We start from the raw sequence: 26,557 nt of genomic DNA, 5'->3' as shown, positions 1-26,557 counted from the left end.
AGTGCCGCCTTAACGAGCGAAGGGTCTCCTTTCTCTCCTCTCTGCCCCGGCCCGAAATCAATTAGTCCCGCGCGCGCACATCCTATCCAGCCTTTCTCTCCTTCCAAGGTTATCGAGGCTCCTTCCGTCGATCCTCGACCGCTTCCTCGCGACAAAGAAGAACTCGCGCGTCCAGACTCGTTCCGTGAGCCGTTTCTAGATACATCGTCCTAAACTTTTTTTTTTTTTTTTTTACACACGCCCGAGTGAAAGCCGCATTAAAGTGTGAGAAATGGAATCGGCTGGCAAATTGTGATCTCTCAATGGTTTAGTATAAAAGTTATTTAGTTTGAAATTTTCAGCATCAATCCTTAACGAGGCACGCTTCTACCTTTTCATTTTCCATTGCCGGGAAAAATGACTTCTACTGAGAAATGTTTAAGAGTTTAATTAAATATAATTCTGAACGTGATTATATCGGATATTAAAATAATTACTAAGATGCTTATAATTATAAGTAACTAATAACGACTTGCAAAGACTATACCTATACATGTATGTTTGTTTGGTAAGCCACGTGCGTTTCCTACACGAGGATGAAACAATCGATCGTTAATGCAGCTAGGGGTGGGTGGGTGCACTCTGCGCTCCTCATTTCTCGGCTCGTCTCGATTTCATCCCGAAAGCCTTTCTCGTTCTCTCGCCGGGCAGGATCTTCGTCGCTCTGGACGAAGACGGGACCTCGCCGTTTATTTCGTCCCTTCACCTTCGACCCGCCGTCCCTCTTCGTATTTCCTGGACCGCCATCGAGCCGCGCTCGCTCACCCCGCGGCCTTCGGGCGGGATTTCTCTCTCCGAAGTTGCCTTCTGCCGTGTTTTCTATCTTCCTCGGCCCTGCCTCCACTCCACCCGGGGTTTCCTGTCCATCGCTGTCATCCGTCTCCGTCTTCGCCGGCGACTTTTTTCGTCCGCGCCATCTCGCTCGATCCTCCACCCCGGTCGGTTTTTCTCCTTTCTCGCTCCGGGTTTAGGTCCGTAGGGCTTTGGGGACGCAAGAACGAACGAACGAACGAGCGAGCGAACGGTCGGACGGACGCAACTGGCGAGGTGCTCCTCTCTCTCTCCTCGTCGTTCTCTCGCTCTCGGTCGGTCGCAGCTCGTTCGTTCGTTCGTTCGTTCAGCTTGCTCGCTCGCTCGGTCGTTCGTTCGGCCACCCTTCGTCTCCCTCGCTCTTCACCGGTTCTGTATATTTATTGATTGCCACCTCACCTCGCCTACCACGGGCAGACCGAGGTCTGCGGCAGTTTCCCCACCTCTCCTCCCGCGTTCCTCGTTTCCCTCGTCCCTGGTTCATTCTGCAGCAACAGCAACAGCAGCATCGTGCGCTACGAGAAGCCTCTGTCCCTCTTTCTTACTCTCTTTTCGCGCTATCAGGCTCTCTTCGCTCTTCCTCTCCTCCCCTTTCTTTCTCGCTCGTTCTTTTGGCTATCTCTCGTTTGCGCTCGCCGACCCACACTACGTCCTGTTTCATTCGAAGCTTCATTCGCCTTCTCTTTCACGTTCTACCTTTATCCGTGTCTCTCTCTTTCCCTCTTTCTCTTCTCCTGCCTCTATCTTTCTCTATCCGCAACCCCGTGGTGCTTTTACCTCCTACGCTCGATACAAACTCGTTGGACGCGGCAGAGTTTTCGTTTGAAGCTACCATCCGGGGCTTGCGATATATACTCGCATCCATACCGTCACCGCCGCCGCCGCCGCCGCCGCCGCCGCCGTCGTCGCTTCTTGACGTCGACGTCGACCTCTCGGCATCGTTAATATCTCGAGGGCGGAGAACTCACGGCGGTATCAGAGCTGCGGAGTACGCCGTGAAATGAGAAGACGCCGTCATTTAAGCAAAATAGGGAAACCAAAGGTCTGCGCGGGTAAACGATACTTCTCCGCCGTGCCACAATTTCTCTACTCAGTCTCTGTTATCTTCTTGCTCCATTCTCTTATGTGATAATTATTAGGGATCATAGACACGCGCGAGCACTTTCTTTCCTTTTTCGATTTCGCTATACTCCAAATTATCGCGACAACGTGAAATCCACACGTAGCACTTGACAAGTAATGGCGCTGCTAAGAAGTTCGATGATCGTACAAGTAAGGCTTCTTAAGAAGTCATTGACGGAGTGAAATTTTGCAAAGTGCTATATTATACAACGTCAACGGCACCAGGGCCGCGCTCGCGCATTATCAATTTTTTTTTTTTTTTTTCTTTTCCATTTCTTCATCAGCAACACTCTGACTTTTCGCTTATCGGAGTCTTTATCGCGCTCGTTTGTCTCCCGCGCATGCATCATCGTTAGCCTGTGTCGTATGTCGCAAATAAAACGCTGTCATTCGTGGGAAATAAAAGGCGAAGAATCGAGCGCAGGAAAAAAAATTACTGTCTCTCTTCCTTCGTTCTCTCTGTCCCTCCGCCGCCTCGTTCGTTCTTTGTGTTCCTGTTGCGTTCTCTCTCCCGCATCCCCGCGCCGCCTGTTTCTCCTCCTCCGCCGTCTCTCTCTTTCGCCGCTCGTTTGCGATTCCATTGCTCTGTGACCCTTCGCGACCTGACGGTTTTACCACCCACACCCGACACGAACACCGCCGGGCGAGCCACGGTCTCCTCTTAAAGCTCGTTTGTTGTCGAGCTCATCGTGCCGCCCTGCGCGCCAGCGAGAGCTCGATCGAAGACGCGAACGGAGACGCGATTAAAACCTGAGTGACGCAATAAATCCTCGTGAAACATTTCCAGCGTTCTTCTCCGCTTGCCCTCTAGTCGCACGAAAAATCGTCCCTTACTCCAGAACCAAAGTATTGGCTCCCGCCGGTTCTTTCTTTTCCCCAATTCTATCCGAATATTTGAAAAATCGAGCGTTCACTCTCTTTCCCGAACTCGCGGTGCCTCCATAACGATAACGTCGCTTATAATGGGAAACGCGAGTTTCGTTTTCGCTAAAAGTACGCCCGGCCGCGATTGACGCAAATGCGAGATGGAAATTGGACTTTTAATTTAGCGTGAAACGCGCCGTAAAAATACGCGCTGCGGATTTGTATTTTTACCGTTTGCTCAATGTTAAATAATCCATTAAATGTTATTAAGCGCTGAAACAATTTACGGCATCGATACGACTCGATAGAATAAAAAAAAGGGAAAACCTTTTTGGATCGCTCCTAATTTTCATCCTATTTGAGAGACGTAGAGAAAGAGGGACAGAGATTTGCTTTTATCAGCAAGTCTTAACAGCTTTATTTTATTTGGGATAATCGTTTGCGCGTGCAAAAAAAAAAAAAAAGAAATAGAAAATTAAAAAAAAACAGGAAGAAAGAAAGAAAGAGACACGAGTAGTTACGGCTATTATAGCAGGTATCTACATGGATTGCGCGTTATTTGCATAGATTACATCTAGAAAGATCATTTGCATAGTTTATGTGTGCGCGTAAACTATTGTCGTTTGCGCGTGCACGTGGCCGGCGCGAGGGAATGCGTAAATGCGAGTACATACTTTAACTCGGCGCAAATGACGCCCCTCGTGTTTGTATTTACGTGCGCGAGAACGATAGTAACGCTGGGACTTACACGCGGCCGCCGGCTATGTCCGCGACTAGGGTGTAACTATCGCGAATCCAGGTGTACGACACACAACGCACGTCGTATCTTCAACGCGCGAGAAAATGCACGAGAAATTTAAAGCACGGAGGAAACAAGCTTCATTCCCGCGATTTTCTTTATTCTCGATCCTAATTGTCAATCCTTGATCGTTGGGGATTATTCATAATAATTTTAGTAAAATCGATATTCGACGATTATTTATATACCGTTATTAATATATTTACGTTGCGCCTGACGTAACTTTTACGTGACAATGATAATTCAATATTAGAGTACAAAATCAACATTCAACGTCAATCTGGACTTATCCATAATTCATAATTCATTACCTACCGTTGAAAGCAGATACCGTACTCGATAGTGTTGCCTGCCGTACGTTCCCTTGATTGATTACGTTTGAAAATTCTTTTAGTTTAAAGTGCTTATAAAATTCTTTTACCGAATTTAATTCCACAAGTTTGCATATATATATATTTTTATATTTTCCGTGCGGTCTGATGTTGCGCGGTTACGGATTAATAAAACGAAAGCTTTGCGTGTGTAATAACAACGTAAAAATTTAAACTACGCCACTGATACGAGCGCGCGCTCATCGCTCTTTCGTTTCCACTTGCCCGGTGCTCGCGCGGCTTGATAAATGCGTTTACCGTGCTTCGAATTCGTACGTACACGCGCCTCTCGAGGCGATGGGAAAAAAACGACCGCGAGAGAGAGAAAGAGAGAGAGAGAGAGAGAGTCGAGAGAGGAAGAGGCGGAGGAGCAGAAAGCTGCAGGGAACACATACGCCCGGCGAGATGCGCGACGTGTGTGTTGCTCGTGTGCGCCCTATGAGACGCATTCATCCGAGAAATACAAAAGTATCAATCGACTTTCGGAAATATACGTTTCCGCGCCACCCTCCGTGCATCTCCCGTTGAAACATTAAGCCGCTGAATTATGTAACTGTGAATTTTCTTTTGTGCGATCGCCCTTCCGGCGAAAACATTCCGCGTGTCACGGCCGGCTCGGCCAGTAAGCTGCATAATGCACGTGGCGTCGACTGGACCTCGAACCGCCGATATTCTCTCGATGTATACGCTCGTAGTATCTTGTTTGTCGAACGATCTTATATCTGGAGCGAACGAGAGAAGACGGGAGTGATCGGCGGGGACGGCGCGAGAATCGTGCCGTTTTCTGCCACGTCGAGAACGAAAGAAAATACACCGTGGATATTAGAATGAATTGCGGGGAAATATCGTACATGTGCATTTTCTTTGTACCTTCGATGCCGAAGGGACCGCCGTACTTAATCATCCAATCGTTTTTTATATTTAAAATTACAAGCGCCGCGCAATATTAATAGATTTGACAGGCTGAGTATTCTATTTACGTCTCTTCTCCTCTATTGTTAGACAGCGCTCAAGTTCACGCTAGACAAATTAAATTAAATTAGAGATAATTCTCTGCGCAATTGAATCGCAACATCGTCGAAAGCACAGATGATGTTGGCTTAAAGAGATTTAGAGCAACAGCTGTTCGAAATATATTTCACCGCTGAGGCTAAGCTATTCGAAGCTAAAAAGTTTGCGGAAACGAAACTTTATACATAGAATAATTTATTCCCAACTCTTTCCTGTATGTATGTTTATCTAAACGTAATCAGATATGTACAACTATACAGTAATACTGCCCTATGGTACCTAACTTTTTAAACGCGGAAGATAGAAAAAGAAAAGGGGGAAAAAAAAATCCCCTTACCGTTTTACTCATTTGCACGTAAGTGACCCTTAACCTATTAATTATTAATCTATTTGCGTAGCGTAATACCGTTTACGGTATCGCAGACGTTAATCAGTTATGCCTACGCACGTGGCTAATCCAACCGGGGTGTCGAGGCACTATATCTTAATAAATAATTGAATTCAGACCCTTAGGAAGTCCAGTCGTGAAGTTAGCGGGCAATTAAACGTTGCGGAGAGACAGGCTCGAATTTTTCTGCAAAATATCCGTGTACCTTTCGTTCGCGGTACGGGGCGTGTGCGCGACGAGCGTACGAATCGCCGGGTAAATCTATTTTCTTCTTCAATTTCGCTCGGCCTGTCCACCTGCCCTGTGTTTCCCTCTCCACACTTTTTTTTTTCCTGACCTAACCACGCCGATGAATCGATAGTCCCGCGGACCTCCTAACTGAAATTTCGTCAAGTTTACATCGCGACTAATAAACTTACGCGTTCGGCTCACCCAGTTATATCCAAGAAGGAAATACACCAGCGGCGAGAGTAATGCGATTAGGTGGCACAGAAACGAGTTAAGCCCGGGGCTATCTTAACACCGACCCTTTCCACCCACGATGATTCGAGTGTAAATTCCAGAGATTTTACCGTATGCGTCACGCGAAAATTCCTAACGTTCAACAATAATTCGTACGGGACATTTTGCGTTTTTTTTAATCTTTAATAACTATATTATTAAGTGTTTAACGGGCGATTAAAAAGTTACGAAGCTGAGGAAACCACATTTTATAATAATATAAAAATTGTCTGAATTTTGCAAGCAATTTAAGAGTTTTTAATTACGCGAAGCCGCCGGTAATTTGCAAAGATAGTTTAACGCAGGATTCTTTCGTAATTTACATATTTCAAAGCCGGTATTGTTAAAAAATAAAATAAAAGGGGGTGAACATAGAGAGAGAGAGAGAGATACGCGCCGTGATTTAGGTTTGCGGTCATTTAAATACTCGCTTAAACAATGATTTTCTTCTTTTCAATCGGCGCGCAATCAGCTGTTCGATGTGTCGATCGTGCGTCGTTGGTCACGATTGGTTCGGCTAGACGTGAATACGACAAATCTCGGTAATCCCGTCGCGATGCATCCGCACGATTCTGGTAAACGGGCAGCAGCCGGCAAGATTGCCGTTGCCGTTCCTCGCGTCCCGTAAACGAAATTAAACGGATTTGGAGGCGAGCCAGCCATCGTGTCGTCGTCGCTCGTCGTTATCTACTCCCGTCCCGACATTCCGATCTTTCGATCGATCATCCGCCGACCTCTCTTCGTCACAAAGAGCCTGCGGAGGGTGGTGGAATCGTCGCCCCTCGATCGGGATTGGACGGTTATGACCCGAAATAATGACGAGGCCGCGTCGCGAAGCAACGGTGGAAAGAGAACGCGGACGCGAGCCCGGGATTTTCCTCGTATCGACTTTGTATTAGGTCGAACGCAGTAATTGCGGCTTTTTTTTTTTTACGAACGTCAAAGCGCCCGCTTAAATTCCGAGGGTGGAGGATCGCTCGGGCCTGCGGATTTCAGTATGTTTGATGTCGCCCAACTGTTCGTCGTAACTTGTTACCGGCGGCCAATGGACGGAAAATGCATCTCGCTTCGTTGTAAATTATATTATACGAGTTACAGTTACGCGCTAGTTATAAACATCGGAACGGCAAGTATAACCGCGGAACGTTATCAAACTTGCACGCGGCAATGCTGGCGGACGAGAGAAATTTGACATACAGAAAAGAGAGAAAGAGAGAGCGGACGGCTCTCGAGAGATGCTGGACGACTTCGAAAATAATAACCTGCCGCGGCGAAGTTGTAAAATCGCAATTTTCACATCTACCACGAACGCGATTATCGTAACGCAGAGTTGGCCGCCACGCAAGGTCTCGTTAAATATTTTTTATTAATTTTTGAGCGCCGCGTGTCCAAGCGGGCTGTTTCAAAGCCGTAATTGGGGACGGGGCCGGTTTATTAAGACCTCGTTCGGCAAAGCGGATTTTGCTCGTGACGCGCGAAATAATGCACTACTAGAGGCGCGATATTTTGTGCCACGCGTTTGCGGGTGAAAACTCGTTACGCGCTCGGAGTAGATAAATTATACTACATCTTGCTTAATGAGCTAACCAATATTGAATCCAATGGCGTCTCCATATTGTGCTTGAAACGTTTGGTATTTCGTTCTACATATTTCATTAATTTTAATTTATATGATTTAATATCGAATGTGTTTAAATATATAATAACGTTTAAAAGTGTATTTTTTACAATTTATTTTGCATATCAAAAATCTCTATTCGGTAGAGACTCGAGTTACATGTTGAATTATTTTATTCCGGTGGAAGGTTGGTAAATTATTTTTATTGCGTGTCAATTGTTACACATAATTTTATTTCCACGCGTATATATTTCTCTCCTTATAATATCAAGAAGAGGAAAATTACATTGCGGGAGAATAATTTATTTGCGTCATAAGTACATTGAATGTTCTATGTGTATATAATATATATATATATATATAAATATATATATTGTATATGCACTATACATATATCGAGGAAGAGGGAATACGAGACAACCGTCGAGATTCCAAGTGAATTTATTCCACTCGCGCACAGATGCCGGCAACAGTTTATTTTATAAGAACAGTACTTTTGCGCGAGTTTGCGACTTATAACCCTTTGCTTCCCTGGTGCCGTGAATTACACACGTGAAGCATAGTTCCAACATCTGCTCGTGCAGAGATTTACGATCTATAAATTGTTCGATTTTTTTATCGTATTGATTTTGGCACGGTGTGAATGATAGTGAGTTTAATCGGAAAGCAATGATGCGACATTCGGAAAATCTATGATCAACATAGCCGTGACATGGATAGAAGTTCAATATTAATTGTCCATACCCCGAAATAATTTAATATTAAATGTTGCATTTTTAACTTGCTTTTATTTTTTATTTTTTTTTTATTTCGATAAATCTTTTTTTCTAATATTTCACGTACTTCGCGACGTAATTCTTTTTCAGAATAAATATATTTCTAAATTACTGGCACCCGTAATACTAACGTTGACTCGCATAAATAATTAAATGACCAACGCGCTTTCTCGCCGACAGGTTTCAGAATGAATATCTCACATCGTTTATGCACGGCATGTCTAATTGTTGCTCTTAGCATGCACGTGTTTGCGGCCACGGCGACGAGTTGATTTTCGTGGAACTTGCTCTTGTCGTCTTTTCAGACCGTAAGATCCGCGTCGTTACGCGACGCGCCGTTGGTCCGGGCTATTTTCCTCCTGGCGCGTTCCTGTCGTCGGGGCCTGTGCACCGAAAAAAAATTCCAGCCGTATATTCTGCGTCCCGAAAATAGCGACGAGAAGTTACGTTACGCTGTTCCGCGATGGTCGGGAGGTAGCGCCTGGCCATTTTCATGATCCGACGACGCCGCAGTGCGAAGAAATTACGGGCGAATAAATGCGCGTTTCCTACGTCGCGTTTCAACTCGCGGAAAATCGCGGGATCGTTAACGTCGATCAATGAAATTAGCGTTGTAAAATGACCGTGGGGAACTCGATAACGCGCCCAGCTGTGAGTTTTTTTTTCCTTCCCTCTGTTCGCGTTTGCACTATATACTTATGCGTCGGACATCGCCGGCTAATTAAATGTATTTAATTATCAAAGCGTTATCGATTTCCTAATCACCTCTTAAAAAAACAACTACCCTGCAGGCTCCTCAAATTTCTATTTAAATATGCGGAAACGGTTTCTGTGTACATTATTTTAAAGTTACCTAAAGAAGACCTCGGTAATGAAACGGAATCCAAGAGTCGCGTTAATTTTTTCTTCATCGGCAAACCTCATCTCGGGGCTTTTTTTCTTTTTCATTTTTATTTTTTTTTTTATTTTTCCTCTACCTCGCTCTTTCAATTCTTGCTCATTTTCACCGCGCGGGCGAGCAAGCACCGAAAGTATCGGGTGTACACAGGTCTCTGCCTGCTTTCTCCGGAGCGAGTAAGGGCCACCACTCGTAATCCTCGGTCCCTTTCCACCGGTCGGCTGCCGCGCGCGCTCATCAGCCCCGCGTATATCTATAATACGCACGTCGCCCCGTCTTCTCCACCTCGCCCTAAACCCCAGGCCCGGCTCCGACCCCTCCTCCACTGGCCGGAGCACCGATCGATTTAATAACACGGCCATTTTCCCGGCTCACGGACCGAACGAACACGCTCCTCTCCTCTCCCGACCGAGATGCTGCTGCAGCGCGACCGCCGCTCTCATCTCGTTTCATCTCTCGCTTAAGCCCGCGGCGCACAGAGCGTGTTTCGCTGCCGTGTCGGAATTCTCTCGCTGTGCGTGCATAACCCGCCGCATATCGAGATACGCTCCTTGTATAGACGCGCCGAGGCACCGGCGTGCAATCGGACCCATCGGGGGCCAATCACTGCGGCAAAGATCGAATTCAATCATCTTGCATTACTTGCGTTAAATCGCTATGTTAATTATCACCATTATCGGACCGGTATCTTAGACTGGTCCCGTACACCAAGCGTTAATCCGTAAACGTTTCACGACGCCTCGCTAATTATTATTCGATCGAGTTACTCGTACGAGTTGGTAACTGGAATAATCGTTTCCTTATGGATTTCCATTAATTTAGTTTAATTCGTCGGGCTTCGACGATGCTGCTGAGGGCACTGCTGCTCGCAGACCTCGCCGTGCTGGGAAAGGATTAAAAATGCGCCGTCTCTGCGGTCGCAGCCTCGCTTATTATAAACGGCGCACGACACCGCGCGGCGGCTGCAGCTACGGTTTTATTAGAAGCGGGGTCGGAACGTTTGGTAGAGACGAGCAATTCCGATTTAAGCCGCTGGATGTCAACGATCTACCGGTCGGGGGCATTCTCGCCGGCTTGGATTGGCAGGAGCTAAATTTGCCATGGCATCCGATATATCCGCGGATAAACGTACTGCCAGGACCATACGTTTAAATTATATTCTCATGTATTAACTATCGATTGTCGTTTCCCATTTTGCCTCCACCGTGTACAGCCGGTAGTGCTCTCTTGAAATAAAATGTTAATTATTCGAGGACCGTACAACGGACGGATATCCTGCGCTAATTGATTTTTCGAAGCTGACTTTGATTTCTTCTGATAACACGTTCTGATTCATCGAACCTACGCATGTAAAATAAAGAAAAAAAAAAATTTGCTGTAGTATCACGACCCGACATTACTTTGAAACTCGCGAATGAAGTGCCGACAGAACGAGGCGAGCGAAAGTCGTCGGGAAGTTTCCTAATACAATCCGCTGTTTTTCTAGTGTTTTACAAGCTGCGTGAGCTTTCGTTCTCGTATGGGAAAAAGTTACAACACCGTGTCTTCGCTTTTTTGACGTATAATGAAGATTCGAATGATTCAGCAGACGCGACAGGGAATAAATTGCATATAATTATTACGAAGACATATTTTTATGACGCGCGGACGGAAAGGAAATACGGAACCCCGTTATTCTGCGGATATCGAGCCGGGAGGGAAAAAAAAGAAAAAAAGAAAAGAAAAGCAAGGGGTCAAAGTGACCACGAATATTTGCAAGAGCGCAACCGATTTGCGTCGGTTGCACCGACCAGCCGGGAGGGGAAAAAAAAAAAGGAGCCCCTCGTCGCTACCGGAGGCTCTCGAGTCCGTCGATTAGCGAGGGAGAAACAATGTACGCGGGGGTGAGAAAGAGAGTCCTTCATTAGCGCGGCTACGAAAAACAGGAAATTAGCGTCGCGACGCGACGCGTCGCGTCGCGCCGCATCGCGCCGCATCCGAACGAACGTGGACGGCGACGACGGTGACGTGTGCCAACCGGACGAACGGCGATGACCCCACCATGGGCCGGAGAGGTCCTCTCTTTCGCTCTCTCGTGGTCGCCAACGTCGTCCCTCCGCGCTTCTCCGCGATCTTCCCCTTCCAACGCGCGCTCGTACGAATGCTTAATCACAAATCGATAGACGTGACGCATCGCCGCGGCCTCTGAGATACGTCGACTTGCCGCCGGCTTCGGCTTATCTGCATTTCCAACCGCCTCGTTCGCGCGTGACTGCCGCCGGATTAGGGATCTCGAAACGGCCTGATCACAATCGCTCGCAAGGTTTACCTCCACGAATCTTGTCTCAGTTCTCGCCGCGCCGCGCCGCGCTCTCGTTTGCTCGATGGGCAATTAATTAACGTTTGGACCCAACGCTCGCGGATACGTTTGATTCGATTCGCTAACGCGCGCCGTGGTTGCATCGAATTTCCTCGAACCCGCGAGAGAGTCTGCGCCGCGCGTCTCGAGGTCTCACGGAGTGACGTGTCCGGATCTCTTTCTCGCCGGTGAAAAGTGACGTAAGCCGCATGTAAAATCTCGGGAATGCAGTCAGGGGACAGCCCGGTTGCTTCATTTCGTTCAGTCGCGCTGTGGAACTGTTAACGCAGGTACCGGAGCAAACGTGGCTACCACGACGCTATAATGACGAGAAGGAGAGGCTGCGCGCGAGCGAAGTGCAGTGCAATTACGTTCGAGGATAATGGTTCGTATTCGCGCGCGTACACCGTCAACGTTCAGCGTTGCGATTCTCGCCTGCTTCTCTCCCGTCACGGTACAATTACGATTCGCGTTTGCCCCGCGGAGAGGATCATCTCCCCGGGTCTCGACTGTGGCTTATTCGAGAAGAGCCTTCCTCCGGCCGTATTTACTTTACAAATATCACACGCGTGTGAGATCTACTTCCGACTTTCGCAGTGTCGTTTGATATGGCTCTTATCTCGAATAACGGGCAGGTATCTTAAATGTATTACAAGGTTTTTTTTTTTTTTCTTTTCATTAAAATTCAGAACGGGTAATAGACGTCGTTTCAAGTGTTAAAATTATTACCGACAATTATATATTTTATTTAATTTTTTTCACGGGAATACGCTCGTCGTATCAGGATTATCAGAATAAAATTTATTAATTTATTCGAGACCGTTTGCGCGATATGGGTAATTTCTGTCCGGCGATTATAGGTCATGAGACACGTGGATACGTGTTAATGTCGCTTCATGTCGAGTGGAAAGGCAGCGAAGGAACGCGTAAGCGTTAGCACCCACCGGCGCTCCTTCCAACGGGCGTATATTTTATCGGCTGTCTTTACGAGCCCCGGCACGGCAACGTTACATCAAGCTATGTATGTATCCGAAAATGGCGGCCGCGTTTAATACGTTAGCTGGTCGACGGTTGTTCGAATAATGGATTGCCGTTAAAGCATCTAGATTAAAGAGGAGGGCACGATACGACTTTCCGCTCGTCGTTAAGTCATTAAGAAAAGAAAATTGTTCCGCGCGTTATTGTAAGGTCGCCGCGGATAATCGAGGTCAGAAGCCGGGTGGTGTGCGCGGGCCGTATTGTATGGCAGCCAGGCAATTGATGGTGAATGAAATTACGACGGGGCTTAGTGAATTAAAAAGCGCAAAGGGTATGGCTGGGCTATTGATTGATACTTTTTTTTTTTTTTAAATATCATTCGGTTACCTTTCTTTCTCTCGGTTATCGAATCTCTTGGCACATCGACATTTTTTGGAGCCGCGCCAACTTTGAGTCCGCGATTTACTACTAACGTTGAACGTTGAAAAGGAAGATTGGATAAATCAGAGAGAGAGAGAGAGAGAGAGAAAAAAGAAAGCCGAATTTTTAGCGTCTCGTAAAAATGTTGGATCCCTCGTCTACGTTCTCTCGCGTTTTGCGCAAAAATGGAATTTTAAAGACCCATGGAAAATCGACGACGAATGAGAAAGTTCGATTCCACGTGTTTCATTCACGTGGCGGTGCATTGTAAGCACATGCGTATGCACGTAAAACGATTATGCGGCTGCAACGGCGACGATGGCTGCTCGCCGGGTGAAGCAGTCGTATGAGCCGGAGTACGGAGTTCAACGACCGGTATAAATTAAAGCGGCGCTCGGATTTCAATGCCACGGCCTTGCTCAAGGCCGTCGCACTCGTAGAAAATCAACGGTACATTTGCACCGGCATTCGTAACAATAAATTGCGCGAATACGACGTGTGCGATCGAGTAAAACCCACCCGAAAAATGAAAACAACATTATAAGATAAATTTAAGTTTCTGCAAAAATTCTTTCCGCTTCTTTTGTTAAAAGTGTCATAAATTTTGTCATAAATAACGTCGTAAATTTCAACAATGAAAAATAAGTTATTTATTATCTAAACAAGATCTCTAATAAATTAAACTTTTCTAATCTTTGGTTTAAGATTTTAAGGGAATGATTTAGATTTAGATTTCGGCAATGTCACGATTGATATCATCGAGACGAAGTTCTTTCTGGCATTCGTGTATTAGTTTCTATCGCATCTGCGCCGGATGCACGTGCGTTCAATTTCTAAAATTATAACACATGCACGCACGATTTACTCAATTACATCATTTATGTGCTCTTGCGTTACGGGGTGCTTCGTTATGATTATTATTAACGCGCGTAACGGTTAACGCTATTCGATAGAGAGTTTAATTACGGGGTTGTTAAGGAGGCTGATTTATTTCGACTCTCTCTCGGCGCGAGTAATTTATAAGGAAAAAAAAAAAAAAAAACGAAAAAAAATGAAAAAAAAACTAATAATTCGATAGGACACGTATTTGCGCTCGTTACCGGGCGTGCCTTCGCCTCGCGTCGAATATACAAAATATATTTCACGCGGATGGAAATAATATTTCGCAAAATTATTGCGACGTGTTTAACACAATCTCGAGCTCTTGGCAAACATTTACGGTGCATTTGCAACGAAATCATTTCCCGATGAGCGATGTATTTATTCATCGCGCGTGAGGATTTACGTGCTCGGTTCGTCTCGGTCTGCCGACACAATTTTTCCACGAACGCGCAAATGTATTCCGTTGCACGATAGATAGAGCACGATAAATTAGCATTATTACTCTAACGTGCGGCATTATCACGTAAACAAATGACATACACATTGCTCACGGGTAATTAATTAATTTACTCAAATTGCCGCGGGCAGGCTTCGATATGCAATACGGTCGTATCGCGCTTAGGCATCGATATGACTCTATGCAAAACAGTTGTCGTGTACTGTGTGTTCAGTACCGCAAAATCAAAGGGATCACGATTGAATAGAGTAATACAGAATTAGATTCCACAAAGCTCGAACGATCACCGCGCTCTAACGAATATGGGTCTTTAAATAAGTTGCAAATTGAATTTTGCAACTTAAAAAGATCTATTTATACGAATATATTATAAATAATGAACGCAATGTACTGTCACAAAAATGATAGAAATAGAATCTCATTTCGCGGAAAAGTAGAAATGACTCAGGATTGATGTTTCCGTTCTAGTGACGGTGGCTGAATCTACCGGACAGACCATTTTTTTTTACGACTTTATTTTTGCCTCGAACATCAACGCGATTTCCGAGACAGCGTCGCTCGTCGACGCATAGACTTACGTAAGGAATACCCACAAAATTTTGCACCCATTCATAACGGCCTCCTCGATCTTAATTTTAGCATACTGGCCTCGAGGCGACAGTGCAGCGTCGTCGCTCTTCGGCGGGATGCCGGGTGGTTATCTGGGAGCCCCCCATTTGCCTTCGGCGTACGCTATTCTGGGCCGAGGGGGCTCAGCGCCTGGCTTTGGGGGCCATACAACCTCGGCGCCACCCCCGTCTCCGTACCCTCACAGCAGCATCGGTACGCTCAGTGTGGCCGCCAGTCAAGCTGCGAGCTTGGGTAAGTAAATTTTTCGCCAACCCCTTCTTTTTATTCAGTACACTTTTCCATGCAATTCCCATCGAATCACGATCTTACACCGTTGAAAACTAACATCGATAGCACACCTTTCGCTAGATTGTTCTCGCGATAAACATAATAAAATGTTAACCGGGTTTCGACTTCTCTGAGTCTTGATCGTTTCCGAGATTGCTCATTTATTTATGTAGAACGACGATATTTCTTTTGGAAAGTTATTTTATTAAACCTTTTCTTTCCGATTATTTGTCCGAGAATTGAACGACGGGTCGTGTTTTCGAGATCGATGTTTTACTGACCGAGCGGATTTACCGAAGGGCAACGGTTCACGTTACAGGCATGAATTCAGCGGCAAGTGCATGGTGGACAATGGCCTCTCATCTGGCGGCGCAAGACTACCTCGCGAGGCTACAAGGAGCGACAGGACTCCCAGGATTTCCGCCCGGTGCCGAGAGCCTCCTGTCACCCTATCCCGCCTCTCTACTTAATCCCCCGTCCCTCTCGTCCCACAAGTCCAGTAAGTGTAAGTAACAACAACGATCAACAATGCTACAACGCTCGAGAAACGCTCGCTTCCGTATGCTTAATCCTCGATCGTCAAGTCCTATCGAGATAATAACGTCGCTCGCAATAGCCGGATGGTATATTTTTAACCGATATGTCTTTATCCTTTTTTTTTTATTATTTTTTTTTTTTTAATTTTACATTAAACTTGACACGAGACACGATTTTACTTCTTGGTTCTTTTCTTATTTTAATTCTGTTTTACGAGCAAGAATGTTTGCGTATTTTACTTATGTTCGCATTTTTTTTTTAAATTTTATTTATATCTGAAGTTATAATTCTAAAGTTTCTCCTAAGTTTCAAGTTGAACAAAGTTACTTGTTAATGTGATAGAGACTTGAGACTCTTTACGAACTTCGTGAACTTTCCTGCAATAATTGACAACCACTGGATCTTGGATTGATATAACGCGAACGTTTCTCCAACGGTAATTCGAATTAAGATCGTAAATGTATAATTATTACGTTTATCACGACCGAGCAGCTAAGTCAAGCAAGAGTCACAAGACGCCAGCTAGCAGTAGTAGCTCAACGACACCGAGTATGACGAGCAGCAGTCTGCCGGTGTCCACTCAGCCACCGGTGACGTCCTCTCATCACAGCACCCCGGTCAGCAGCACGCCAAATTCGCAATCGAACGTTGTCAGGTGAGTGACCACTTGTTTCGCGTACTACATTCACGACGCAAGACCATAGATTGGTGTTATAAAAACCTGTATTTTCACGCTATCGTTTTCGCGACAGTTCTGCGAAGGAAGGAAGGTGAATAATAACTACATCAACGCGATAATTCTTTCACGACGCTCTATGACATTTTGCCATTAAAATCTTAACTGTAGGTCCAGTTTTTAGACCTCAGTGTAATTGAATTCATGAGCCTCGTTGTCTGATTATCATCGTAATACAATCTACTTCGATTATCGTAAAAGATAAGCAGTTTGACGGAGTATTGTTTTTTTAGTGATCCTAGCAGTATATTGGGAGGTGTGCGCCTACCTCCTGACACGGAAATTATCAAGTATACGTCGAGTATAGTCGGTCCGAAGGTTCCTGGGACGACGAATCGTGGCAGAAAGAAGACAATATCTTTGGACACTCCTAGCGTCAGCGTCCATCCGCCAACCGTCTCTGCTCTTAGCGGTCATCAGACAAATACAACGTCATCTACATCACTAATGATGGAACCGAGAAAATATAATCGCACAGGGGTACGTACAGCAATCGCACGTGTTGATTGCAATCCGGAAATATATACGAGAAACCTAATCTAATCTAATTTAAGCATTAAATTTTGTCTGTCAGTTATTATTCTGTTGCAATAAAAATTAATTATAACAAATTTCAAAATTTGCTCTTTTGAGCATATTATTTTGAATCTGTAATTACGCGGGATGTATCATGTAATCATATATTTTTTGTTTCTTCAGACCGACTCGAATGAATATAGAGATTCTGTGGATCGAGTAGAAGTGATTAAACTGCCGGCCCATTCAACGAACGGCTCCGTTCTGTCGGCGCCGCCGACGTATACTAGCAGTGGTAGTAGCGGTAGCAGCAACGCGAACAACAACATCAACGATTCGGACGCACCCCTAAATCTCTCTCTGAAGCCCGCCACAACGAGCAGTAGCTCGTCGATTTCTGGTAGTCAGCCGCTCAGTCAGCTCAGTAATTTAAGCCAATCGTTACTTGCCTCTGATCGAACGTGTAAGTATAACAACTGTGCGCGACATTTTCAGTCGTTACTTTAAAATTATTATACAATAATGTAATAATTTCCAAAACGTCAATTTTTTAGAAGTATGAAATTAAGATAATTAAAAGTGTATAAATAATTGCAGCGAGACGAAAGCCCGGACCAAAGCCGAGAAGAGTACCGCAGAATTCGGTACCGGTACCGGCGTCGCCTAATCCCTCCTTGGCACAACTTTTCGCCGCTGCGGACTCGCCACAGCGACCGAGTAGCGGTAGCGAGGAGAGCGAAAGTGCGAGCAGCACTGCCACCCATCATAAAGACGGTAGGCCGCGAAATCTCGGCCGCGGTGTATCGAAGCCTAAGAAGAACACGGTCGCATCGTTGTTGGCTCAAAGCAGAGCTCTAGGAATTAAACCCACTCAGACTTTGGATCCAAGTGTGCCATTGTCTCATCAAGTGTCGTTGCTGAGATCGAATATACTGGCGGCTCAAATGCACGCTACTAGCCAGAGTGACGATAAAAATCAGGTAAAAGCCAGTTATCAGGCTCAACATGAAATACCTTTGTCTTACAATCAATTTATCATTATATTTACATCGTATTTTAATAGAGTATTATTTTTTTTATTCTCTTATTCTTCTGTAATTATCTAATTTCCATATATCTTTACGATTATCTTTTGTTAAAGTACTATCACTTGCTAACGAAGATACAGAAGAAGAAGCGACCTCGACCAATTCGGGCTTCGTGGGCGAGGAGCCATGTTCGTTTTTCTTTTTTTTTTTTTTTTTTTTTTTTATAATTTTTTTTATACTTATGATTTTGCACTAAAACCATTCTCCCTATATAGAAATCTTTGCAGGAAAAAATGAAAAACAAGTTACTGGAGGCCTCGGGAGAAGAGAGTAACATGGACGTGACCAGCGAGAGTGGCAGTAATACCGACGTTGTCACGGATACCGATGACGACAATACGGAAGGCACACCCAGCGCAAAGAGGAGAAAGCTCAAGCCCAGCGAAAGAGACCTTCAAATACCGTTAGAACGCGGCTGGAAGCGTGAAACGGTTATCAAGGGACTAGGAAAGACGGGAGTGATAAAAGGCGACGTGTCGTATTACAGCCCCTGCGGGAAAACTTTTAGGAGCAGTCCCGATCTGGTGAAGGTTGGTTGCAACATATTACGACCAGTTGGTGTACGTTATCAAAAGTGATTCGCATGAAGTTGTTCGAAGTTCGAAGTACTTTGCTAAACTTTCTATCGTTGCTTTCGCTATTATCATGATATCTACATCGTAAAATATAATAAGAGGACAACATAATTATATAAAAATAAGATTAAATTTAGATTTACTGAGCTTTCTTTTAAGATAAAATCTCTTTACTATTTCAGTTTCTGGAACATCAGAATCCAGCTGAGTTAACAACCGCCAATTTTTCGTTTTCCTCACGTCCATTGGTCGGAGAATTCCTGCAGCCAACGATGGGTCTAGCGGAAGCTGAGTTCGTCAGACTTGGAGCTCAAGAAGTAGCGCGAAGACTAGAAGAGCTCAGAGCGGTTGGTGGCTTTAGAGATGTTCGAACAAACAATCAGTACGAGAGAGACAAACTGGCTTACGCGAAGAAACTCGCGAAAGAAGAAGCGCAACGGCACAAAGAACAAGCTAGGTAAGACGTTTCATTATTTTAATATGATGGTTGCTGCTTGTCAAAGTAGAAAGCTATCAAAAAAAAAAATAAAAATAAAAAATCTAAATAAGTAGTTATTGGCATATGTTAAAAGATAAAAGAAAAATTGATACATTCATATTACTGCATAAAATTATAGAATCATGAATGCTTGATAGCAGTCAAATAAATAATAGAGTATTAATTTCCTTATTACGCGCAAACAGGTACTTTTTCGCTTACTGTATAATTTATTCGAGCTTAATTTGAAGTTTTGCGATTGCAAACGTGCACATGTTGATATTTTAATTAACGTGTATTCATAATTTTTTACTGTAAGATTATTAATGTGCATATAATTATAAACGTTATCGAGTAAAAATCTAAGAGTAAATGTTATGGATCGGTATGTTAATTCGAACTCGAGTTTTTTTTTTAAACGTTTATAAAATTTATAGACAACTAGTCACAGACAACCTTTTCTTAATGATTTGTTTGAACGTTTTTATCGTTTGGACATTACGTAAACCTAATGATCCTATTGTAGGCTTATTAAGGAGCAAGAGAAGACTGAACGCCAGGAAACCTTGAGACGAGAACGAGAGATCAGAAATCAACAGCTGCTCGAGGTAAGTCGACGTCCACCACCGAGTTTCCTTCACGTTTGTCTCGATCTCGTTGTTTCATTCACACAAAAAACTGTTCTCTTATTCTATTTGGGATACCTACGTTTTTTTGTATTTTGTCCACCTGTCGTGCGTGTCGCATGCTCTCTGTGTGTGCCGTATTTATATATATATACATATATATATTATCTCCGTATATATATATACGTCTGTCTATATATACATATTATATACGACTTTTTTTAATGAATATTCTTGTATAGAGAACTCTTTTCTTATACTATATACGCCCAATGAACCTTTTACAATCTCTGATGTCCCAAAATACACGAGACACCTATAGCCAACCAATAACCGCTAGCGATAGTGACAGGAGAACCCAGCATGTCCTCCGACCTTAATCCTCCTACCCGCTCTATTTGATTTTGTTACTCTTTTTCATTTCGCAAAATTGTTTAATCATTCGATGAAAGTCGTTGAGAATTTAGCGCAGTCGCGATTTTGTTTTTATCGAACAAATAACTATTATAGAAGAGAAACAATGAAACAAAAAAAATTGTTTTATCATACATATGAACGGTTTAATAAGAGGAAAAGTACAATTCCTTTTACGAGCCTTTGTTTCCTTTCGGCGTTTGCTAAAATAAACGCGACAAATTTTTAGTTATTTTTTTTTTGTTTTAGTTGCGAACGCGAGAATCGTGAATAAATTAATATGGATACCAATATTGGTTTAAATTCTAAAATTCTTCGCACGATATTCGATATTTCATACACCGAGATCTGTTTTAAAACAATTCCATGTGTTCTCAATCGATAACGCTGATGGTTTTATGTACGCCGTAAACAGAAATATCGTCGATACGTTTTGTTTCTCATCATTTTTGTCGACATTTTGATAATGAGACAAATAAATAATTACATTTCATTAAGAATTGTTTTTGGCAATGGGAATATTAAATACATGACAAATAAATATCCGGTTATCGAAATAATAGACATCTATATGGAATCGTACTATCTGAAATTTCAATCTCGTGATCGAAATTATAATTTTGATCGATATACAATTCCATTTTTATGTTCTAACTAAAAAGGTAATTGTTTGTTTCATTCATATCAGACGCTTTGAAATTCATATCAAATAATGTATTGCACAGTAATCATTTTTATTCGTCACCGATTATCTATTTTTTTTTTTCTTTAAGATTAAAAACGAATTTTTCGATTTTAATTTACGTCCTTGGAAAAAAAAAAAAAGATGAGGATACATTTCGATATTGGAATACGTGTTTTAATAGGATCGACGTTATTCGGGAAATTTCTCTGCGCGAGAGAAAACCTCGACGAAATAGAGGCGCGCGATTGTAGAAATTTCAAAAGTCCATCCATTGTGATAGTCCTCCAAACTACCCCATCGAAATTCTCGCGCAAGCCAGATTATCACCCTGTCCCCCTCAATCACTGTCACTCGTTCGTTCATGTTTCCTCGCATTCACACACGCATTCCACATCCACACGCACATCACTGGCCCGAACATACACACACAGCCCGTGCAATTTGAAAGAATAGAAGGAGACGTCAGACGACACAATAGTGTAGTAACTGTAGCTACACGTGGACTCATATGTAGTGGAAAACGCGAAATAGGGATGCCCAGATCGTATATAACCGATCCTAATCGATTTTTTCTTTTTTTTTTTTTACTCCCACCTCGGAACGTAGAGAACGAAATATGAAACGGGTGTATATTATCGATGCACATTACGTTTAGACGAGCTAACTGAGCGTAACTTAGCAAGTTATTGATGTAATTGAAAGCGTTATTATTTTGTTATGTGTGTATTGTGTTGTTACGTTGTGTTTCAATATTACAAGAGATAGTCGAGAAAATTATTTCGCATTATTTGATAGTCTTCATAAATAGTCAACAAGTATGTCGCGTGATACTTTTTCTTTTTTATTTTAAATGGTAACCGCTTTTATGTGCTTATAGTATTTAAAATTGGCTTTACCGAAATTACACATACTTTAGTCTTTTTAAGGGTGGTACGCGGAGTTCATAAAAAACGTAATTATTAATTAAAGTTAACGCGAGCAATGAGACGATTACGGATTAATTTCTCGATGATATCGTTTTATTCTTAATTTGTTCTTGAAATGTTAAATAAAGCTACATTCTAAATCGTACGTTTCGTAAATCGGTGATACATCTTGTGTGGGAAATACTTGAAAGCCATTGCAATTTACCCTCGTGTATTATCGCATGATCAATGTAAAGTGATCTCCGTGTATCGCCCCCAAACTTAATCCCCGCTGGTCGACCGGGAACGACCGGTCGCACGTGGTTGCTAACCGCCCATCTTCCTTCCGATTAACGCGATCGATTATATATTGGGCATCCCTGTACAACCACCACCAACGCAGGGTCGAAAGCGGCTCGCGTTCACGATCAAGCAGAAAATGAAGATCATCCAAGAGATCGAGCGCGGCAAGAGCAAGAGCGACGTGGCTCGCGAGCTGGGTCTGGCGAGCAGTACGGTCGCTACCATCTGGAAGAATCGCGAGAGCATCGCCGAGAGCTGGCGCAACCGGGACATGATGCATCAAGCGGACGTCGAGGACGTGCCGTCGAAGAAGCCGCCGTCGATGTCCCTCGCGCCGACTACCGCCGCGCTCTGCAACCCGGTGTCGTTGACAACGATGACGACGACGAATGCGATCACGACGACGCCGTCTCTGGCCTCCGGCGTGGTCGTGCCGCCACCGCAAGTGCAAGTAGTACCGCCGGTGCTACCGCCGCCACCCTATCCCACCCTGACCCTGCCGCCGGTGTCGGCGGGCCTTGTGCCGTCATCGCAGCCGTCGACGCCAATCTCCTCGTCAACTACCACGTCGACCGGCACGACGACCGCGTCCATGCCGCCGGACAATACCCAGCAGGCACAGACCCAGACGCAGAGCCAGGAACTTCTGGAGGTAAGATGTCGTATGACGAATTCCGATCTCCCTTCCCCTTACCCTCGCCCGGATCATCCTCTACGTCTACGATCTTGTCTGTCCGGACCCGCTGGTTCCCCGATTATCTTTTCTACTTCATTGCTGTCCCTCACGTAATACCTCGAAGCTCGATATCCCGACATTTGCGCCACTTGAATCCATCATCGGCCACATCATATTCACTAATGAGTGTTGTCATATTGTCTTGTGAGTCGTTATTACTTTCCGGATGACCCCGTTTCTCTCCTTTGGCTTTAATTTTCCTCCGCGATCCGGACACGGTTTGCGATATAAGGGCGAAGAGATCCCCCGGAGGTAAGAACCACCGTGAGTATATCCCACTCACGGCCCGCGATTCTACATGTGTTTGCGTGGAGTGAAATAATGTAAGTGCTTCCGGTACTCCCGTAGACAAATATCGTGTGAATTTTATCACTTTACGTCAGCCTTCGTCGTCTCTTCAATATTCTTTTCAACGTTTTATTTTGAAAAATTACATCTACAGTAAAATAATTCTATTGACTCGATAAAAAAAAATATTAATTGTCATAAATTTGCCTTTTTTAAATTTTATTTTCGAAAATTATATAATTTAAAACAGTCTCTGATTGTGAGATATTAGTCGTCTAAATATTTTAAGTCTACGAGCTGAAACTAAGATAAATCGATTTACGTTATAAAATTCCACGTTTTTTTAATGTAATTGTGAACTCTATTATCTAGTCATTATACTTTTCCAGTCGTTTCATGATCCTCCAATCCTACTCATTATATTGTTCAAAAGTTCTCAACGTGATGACGTATCGCCAAAATGAAGAGACGAACTACAATTGGCGTCGTAAATTTACCCCCGTCTACTACTTTATATCGCGTTATAATTAAAAAAGAAAAAAAGGAAATACCACACATACACACATTTACGCATATAGATGCTCACCATCGTGCTTTCGTAGGGTTGAACGTAGGTCGATCTCTTCGTCCGAACGGATTTCGAAATTCTACTTTTATTATCAGTCAACTGATCAGCTTTGTTAGCTGTGCATTTCGTTTTGAAAACAACGTTTAATTGATTATATCAACGCATAAATTAATAAAGAAATTGAAAGTGAGTTTTTCATTAAAAATATAAAATATGAAACTGTTATTATGAAGCAGAGATTTTATTTTATTTTAATTTTTTTTTGTATCGATGAAATTAATTATTTAGTTTGTTAACAAATTTAGTTTGAATTCACACATACTTAATTAATACGAGTCATTTATTTAAACGTAAAAGGTTGAAAATTAATATTTATCATAATTGCATTGAAATTTACTTTGACTCCTCATTAAAAAGAATCCCAGCGGTAATAAAAATATTATTTAAAATAAATTGATTTACTCAATTCACGTGTAATTTAATTCAAAGTACATTTTTGTCACTCACGTTCAATTTATAATCCGTTAAACTTTCTTAAAGGACAGAATTAATTCCGGGCGAGGAATTCGAAATCCGTTGGATTTAGATAAAAAAAAAAAAAATATATATATATAGATATAGCTTTCGTGTTCTCGTTGACTAGCGTATCTTCCGAGATCGACAACGGAAAGCGCGGTTCATCGAGAATCACGGGATCCAAATGCTAGATCGACACTGCGATCGAGGCACGTTAAGGCTGACGATATACGTAGGGCACGATATACATATATGATAATATATGAACCAACTGTCGCAATGCTATCCTGTGCCTAGCTTCTCCTGTCACTATACAAAATAACAGCTAGCTACATGATTATCCAGCATGCCATACTTTTCGAGGAACCTGTCTCTAGTATTCGAGTATTCGCTACACGAGTATATACAAGAGCTTACCTTTACCTTTCTCGTTGTATTACGAACAAAAATGACACACGAATTATCCGCGTAATGGATATGTGACACCTATACTTTATATATACATATATATATATATATATAAATATAATACACGTGTTATATATATTTTTATTACTATGTATATTATCTACTGTTACATTTTATATGCCTAGGTGACACGACACGATAGCCTTAATATTTTATCAGCTTAAGCGATGGTACACATCGTACCGTTGATATAATATGTGCATACATAGGCGAGTATTGCTTGGCTCCTTGCATGCTCGGCTGAGATTTTTCACTTTTCCACGTTATTCTTCTTACTTCTCTTCGGTCTCTGTTCATATTCTTGTACAATGGTGTTGGTTTATAATAACAGTTTACGCTCTCTCATTATCTCTCATATTATAGTTAACTCTTATTCCACCTATTTTTATATAATCATTAAATATAATTATTTTAATTCGTGTACTTTTGCTGTCGAGTTTGCTCTCAAATTTTTCACGAGCGATTCAATCTTCGTTATGCTTGGCTGCTGTCTCAGCGTATACGCGTCACTTTCTTGATGGGGTTTTATATTAAATCGCATGCCTTTGCTACTCTTTTTCTCTCTTTCTCTCTTTGTATTAAGGATTTTTTACGAGGACCTATTGCGCTAATTGAATATGCAATGTTTATCGGTATGTAGAAACTGAGCGTGCGTTATCTCACGGCTGTTACGATGGGCCTAGCATTATCCGATGATAAAGAGTCCACGAGAGCGCACTAATCGGATCGCCGAATCGACGGAAACGAACATAAACTACGTGCATTATTTAGCAGAGCAGAGATATCAATTCAATTTTTTTAGCATGAGCCAAGAAAAATGCAAAGATTTAATTCTCCAATGTAATCAATTTTGTTTTTCCTTTTTATCACGTAAACGTATTAACAAAGTAGGCTATTCTTTCTTCAAAATCGGAATAAACTCTATAAGCATTTTCAACACGATGTTTAAATATTCGAGATGGATTATTAAAAAGTTACGGGCACCTTTTTAGGAAGGATTCGCCTCAAATACGAATAATGTGGCATTAAAATATAAAGATGCATCCGTACTAATTTCCAGCTACATCCCCGAACTTTAGAGTAGTGCTTAATCCCTGATCTGCGCTATTTAGACATCGCTTTTTACACGTAGCCTTCGAATTACAATTACACTGTGAATATCACGAAATCAAAACTCGAAAAAAAATAGAGAAAAAAAATATATATATACCAAAGATGAAGAAATAATAGTTATATGTATAGTTAGCTACACGTTGAATTCCGATTTCAATAAGAGTTCATGTTCTATTCCGGAATATTATTTACGTATCGGAAAGCGGAAATCGAGGCGGTCGCTTAAAAATTTTATTAAAGAAATTTTTTTCTCAATATATTTATTAAATTATTTAAGAATTCCAATATTATTTTAATTTTTGGGAAAATTATATATGTATGTATATTTGCAAATTATTTAAAGCTTCTCTAAATTTTTTATAGACAAGTACGATTTTATTTCATGGTTTTTATAGACTTTTTAAACGTAATAATAAATTCTTAATGAGCATAAGCAAAATTTACGTTTGACGTAATTAAAAATTGAAACTAAACTTTGTAACTAATAAATAAACTAATTTCTCTGCTCTTGCAACCCTCTCGATTGTCGCTGTAAGAAGTCAGTAGGGGATACGGGAACTTTTTAGATCCAATTGTCCAATTATCAGTGCCAGTAACAAAATAATAACTTTCGTCGTTAAAACAATGTCCCTTTTTCTTGTCGTAAATGCCGAGCGGTTTCGCGAACGGGAACAAAATTACGTAAGTTTTCTCTTGATAAACATGATTACGGATGCGAGTGACGTGTGTATGGCGTATGCGCAGGCACGAAAAAAACGAGAGGAAGAGATGCAGAAGATCCGACTGGAAGAACAACAAAGGAAGCAACAGGTAATTCAACAATCGTTACTATGTTA

At 42.7% G+C, this 26,557-nt stretch overlaps 1 protein-coding gene across 14 annotated transcripts in view; it reads left to right on the top strand.

Moving 5' to 3' along the window:
* LOC139108123 (bromodomain adjacent to zinc finger domain protein 2B) overlaps nt 1-26,557 on the top strand; it is a 136,635-nt gene that overhangs the window by 95,820 nt on the left and 14,258 nt on the right. For 4 of the 14 annotated variants that reach the window (XM_070666182.1, XM_070666180.1, XM_070666186.1 and 1 more), the window contains exons 5-17: nt 14,912-15,133; nt 15,489-15,674; nt 16,199-16,361; nt 16,459-16,476; nt 16,676-16,922; nt 17,142-17,421; nt 17,556-17,938; nt 18,100-18,174; nt 18,262-18,576; nt 18,804-19,078; nt 19,626-19,707; nt 22,133-22,684; nt 26,466-26,531. In XM_070666182.1, coding sequence (XP_070522283.1) covers nt 14,912-15,133; nt 15,489-15,674; nt 16,199-16,361; nt 16,459-16,476; nt 16,676-16,922; nt 17,142-17,421; nt 17,556-17,938; nt 18,100-18,174; nt 18,262-18,576; nt 18,804-19,078; nt 19,626-19,707; nt 22,133-22,684; nt 26,466-26,531 — 2,864 coding nt within the window. Of the gene's footprint in view, nt 1-11,844; nt 11,921-14,911; nt 15,134-15,488; nt 15,675-16,198; nt 16,362-16,458; nt 16,477-16,675; nt 16,923-17,141; nt 17,422-17,555; nt 17,939-18,099; nt 18,175-18,261; nt 18,577-18,803; nt 19,079-19,625; nt 19,708-22,132; nt 22,685-26,465; nt 26,532-26,557 lie in introns of those variants that run through there. The other 10 variants (XM_070666188.1, XM_070666187.1, XM_070666191.1 and 7 more) reach the window with 7 other exon arrangements.

This window comes from Cardiocondyla obscurior, linkage group LG14, assembly GCF_019399895.1.
Source record: "Cardiocondyla obscurior isolate alpha-2009 linkage group LG14, Cobs3.1, whole genome shotgun sequence".
NCBI lineage: Eukaryota > Metazoa > Arthropoda > Insecta > Hymenoptera > Formicidae > Cardiocondyla > Cardiocondyla obscurior.
This window is presented reverse-complemented; position numbering and strand designations above follow the sequence as displayed.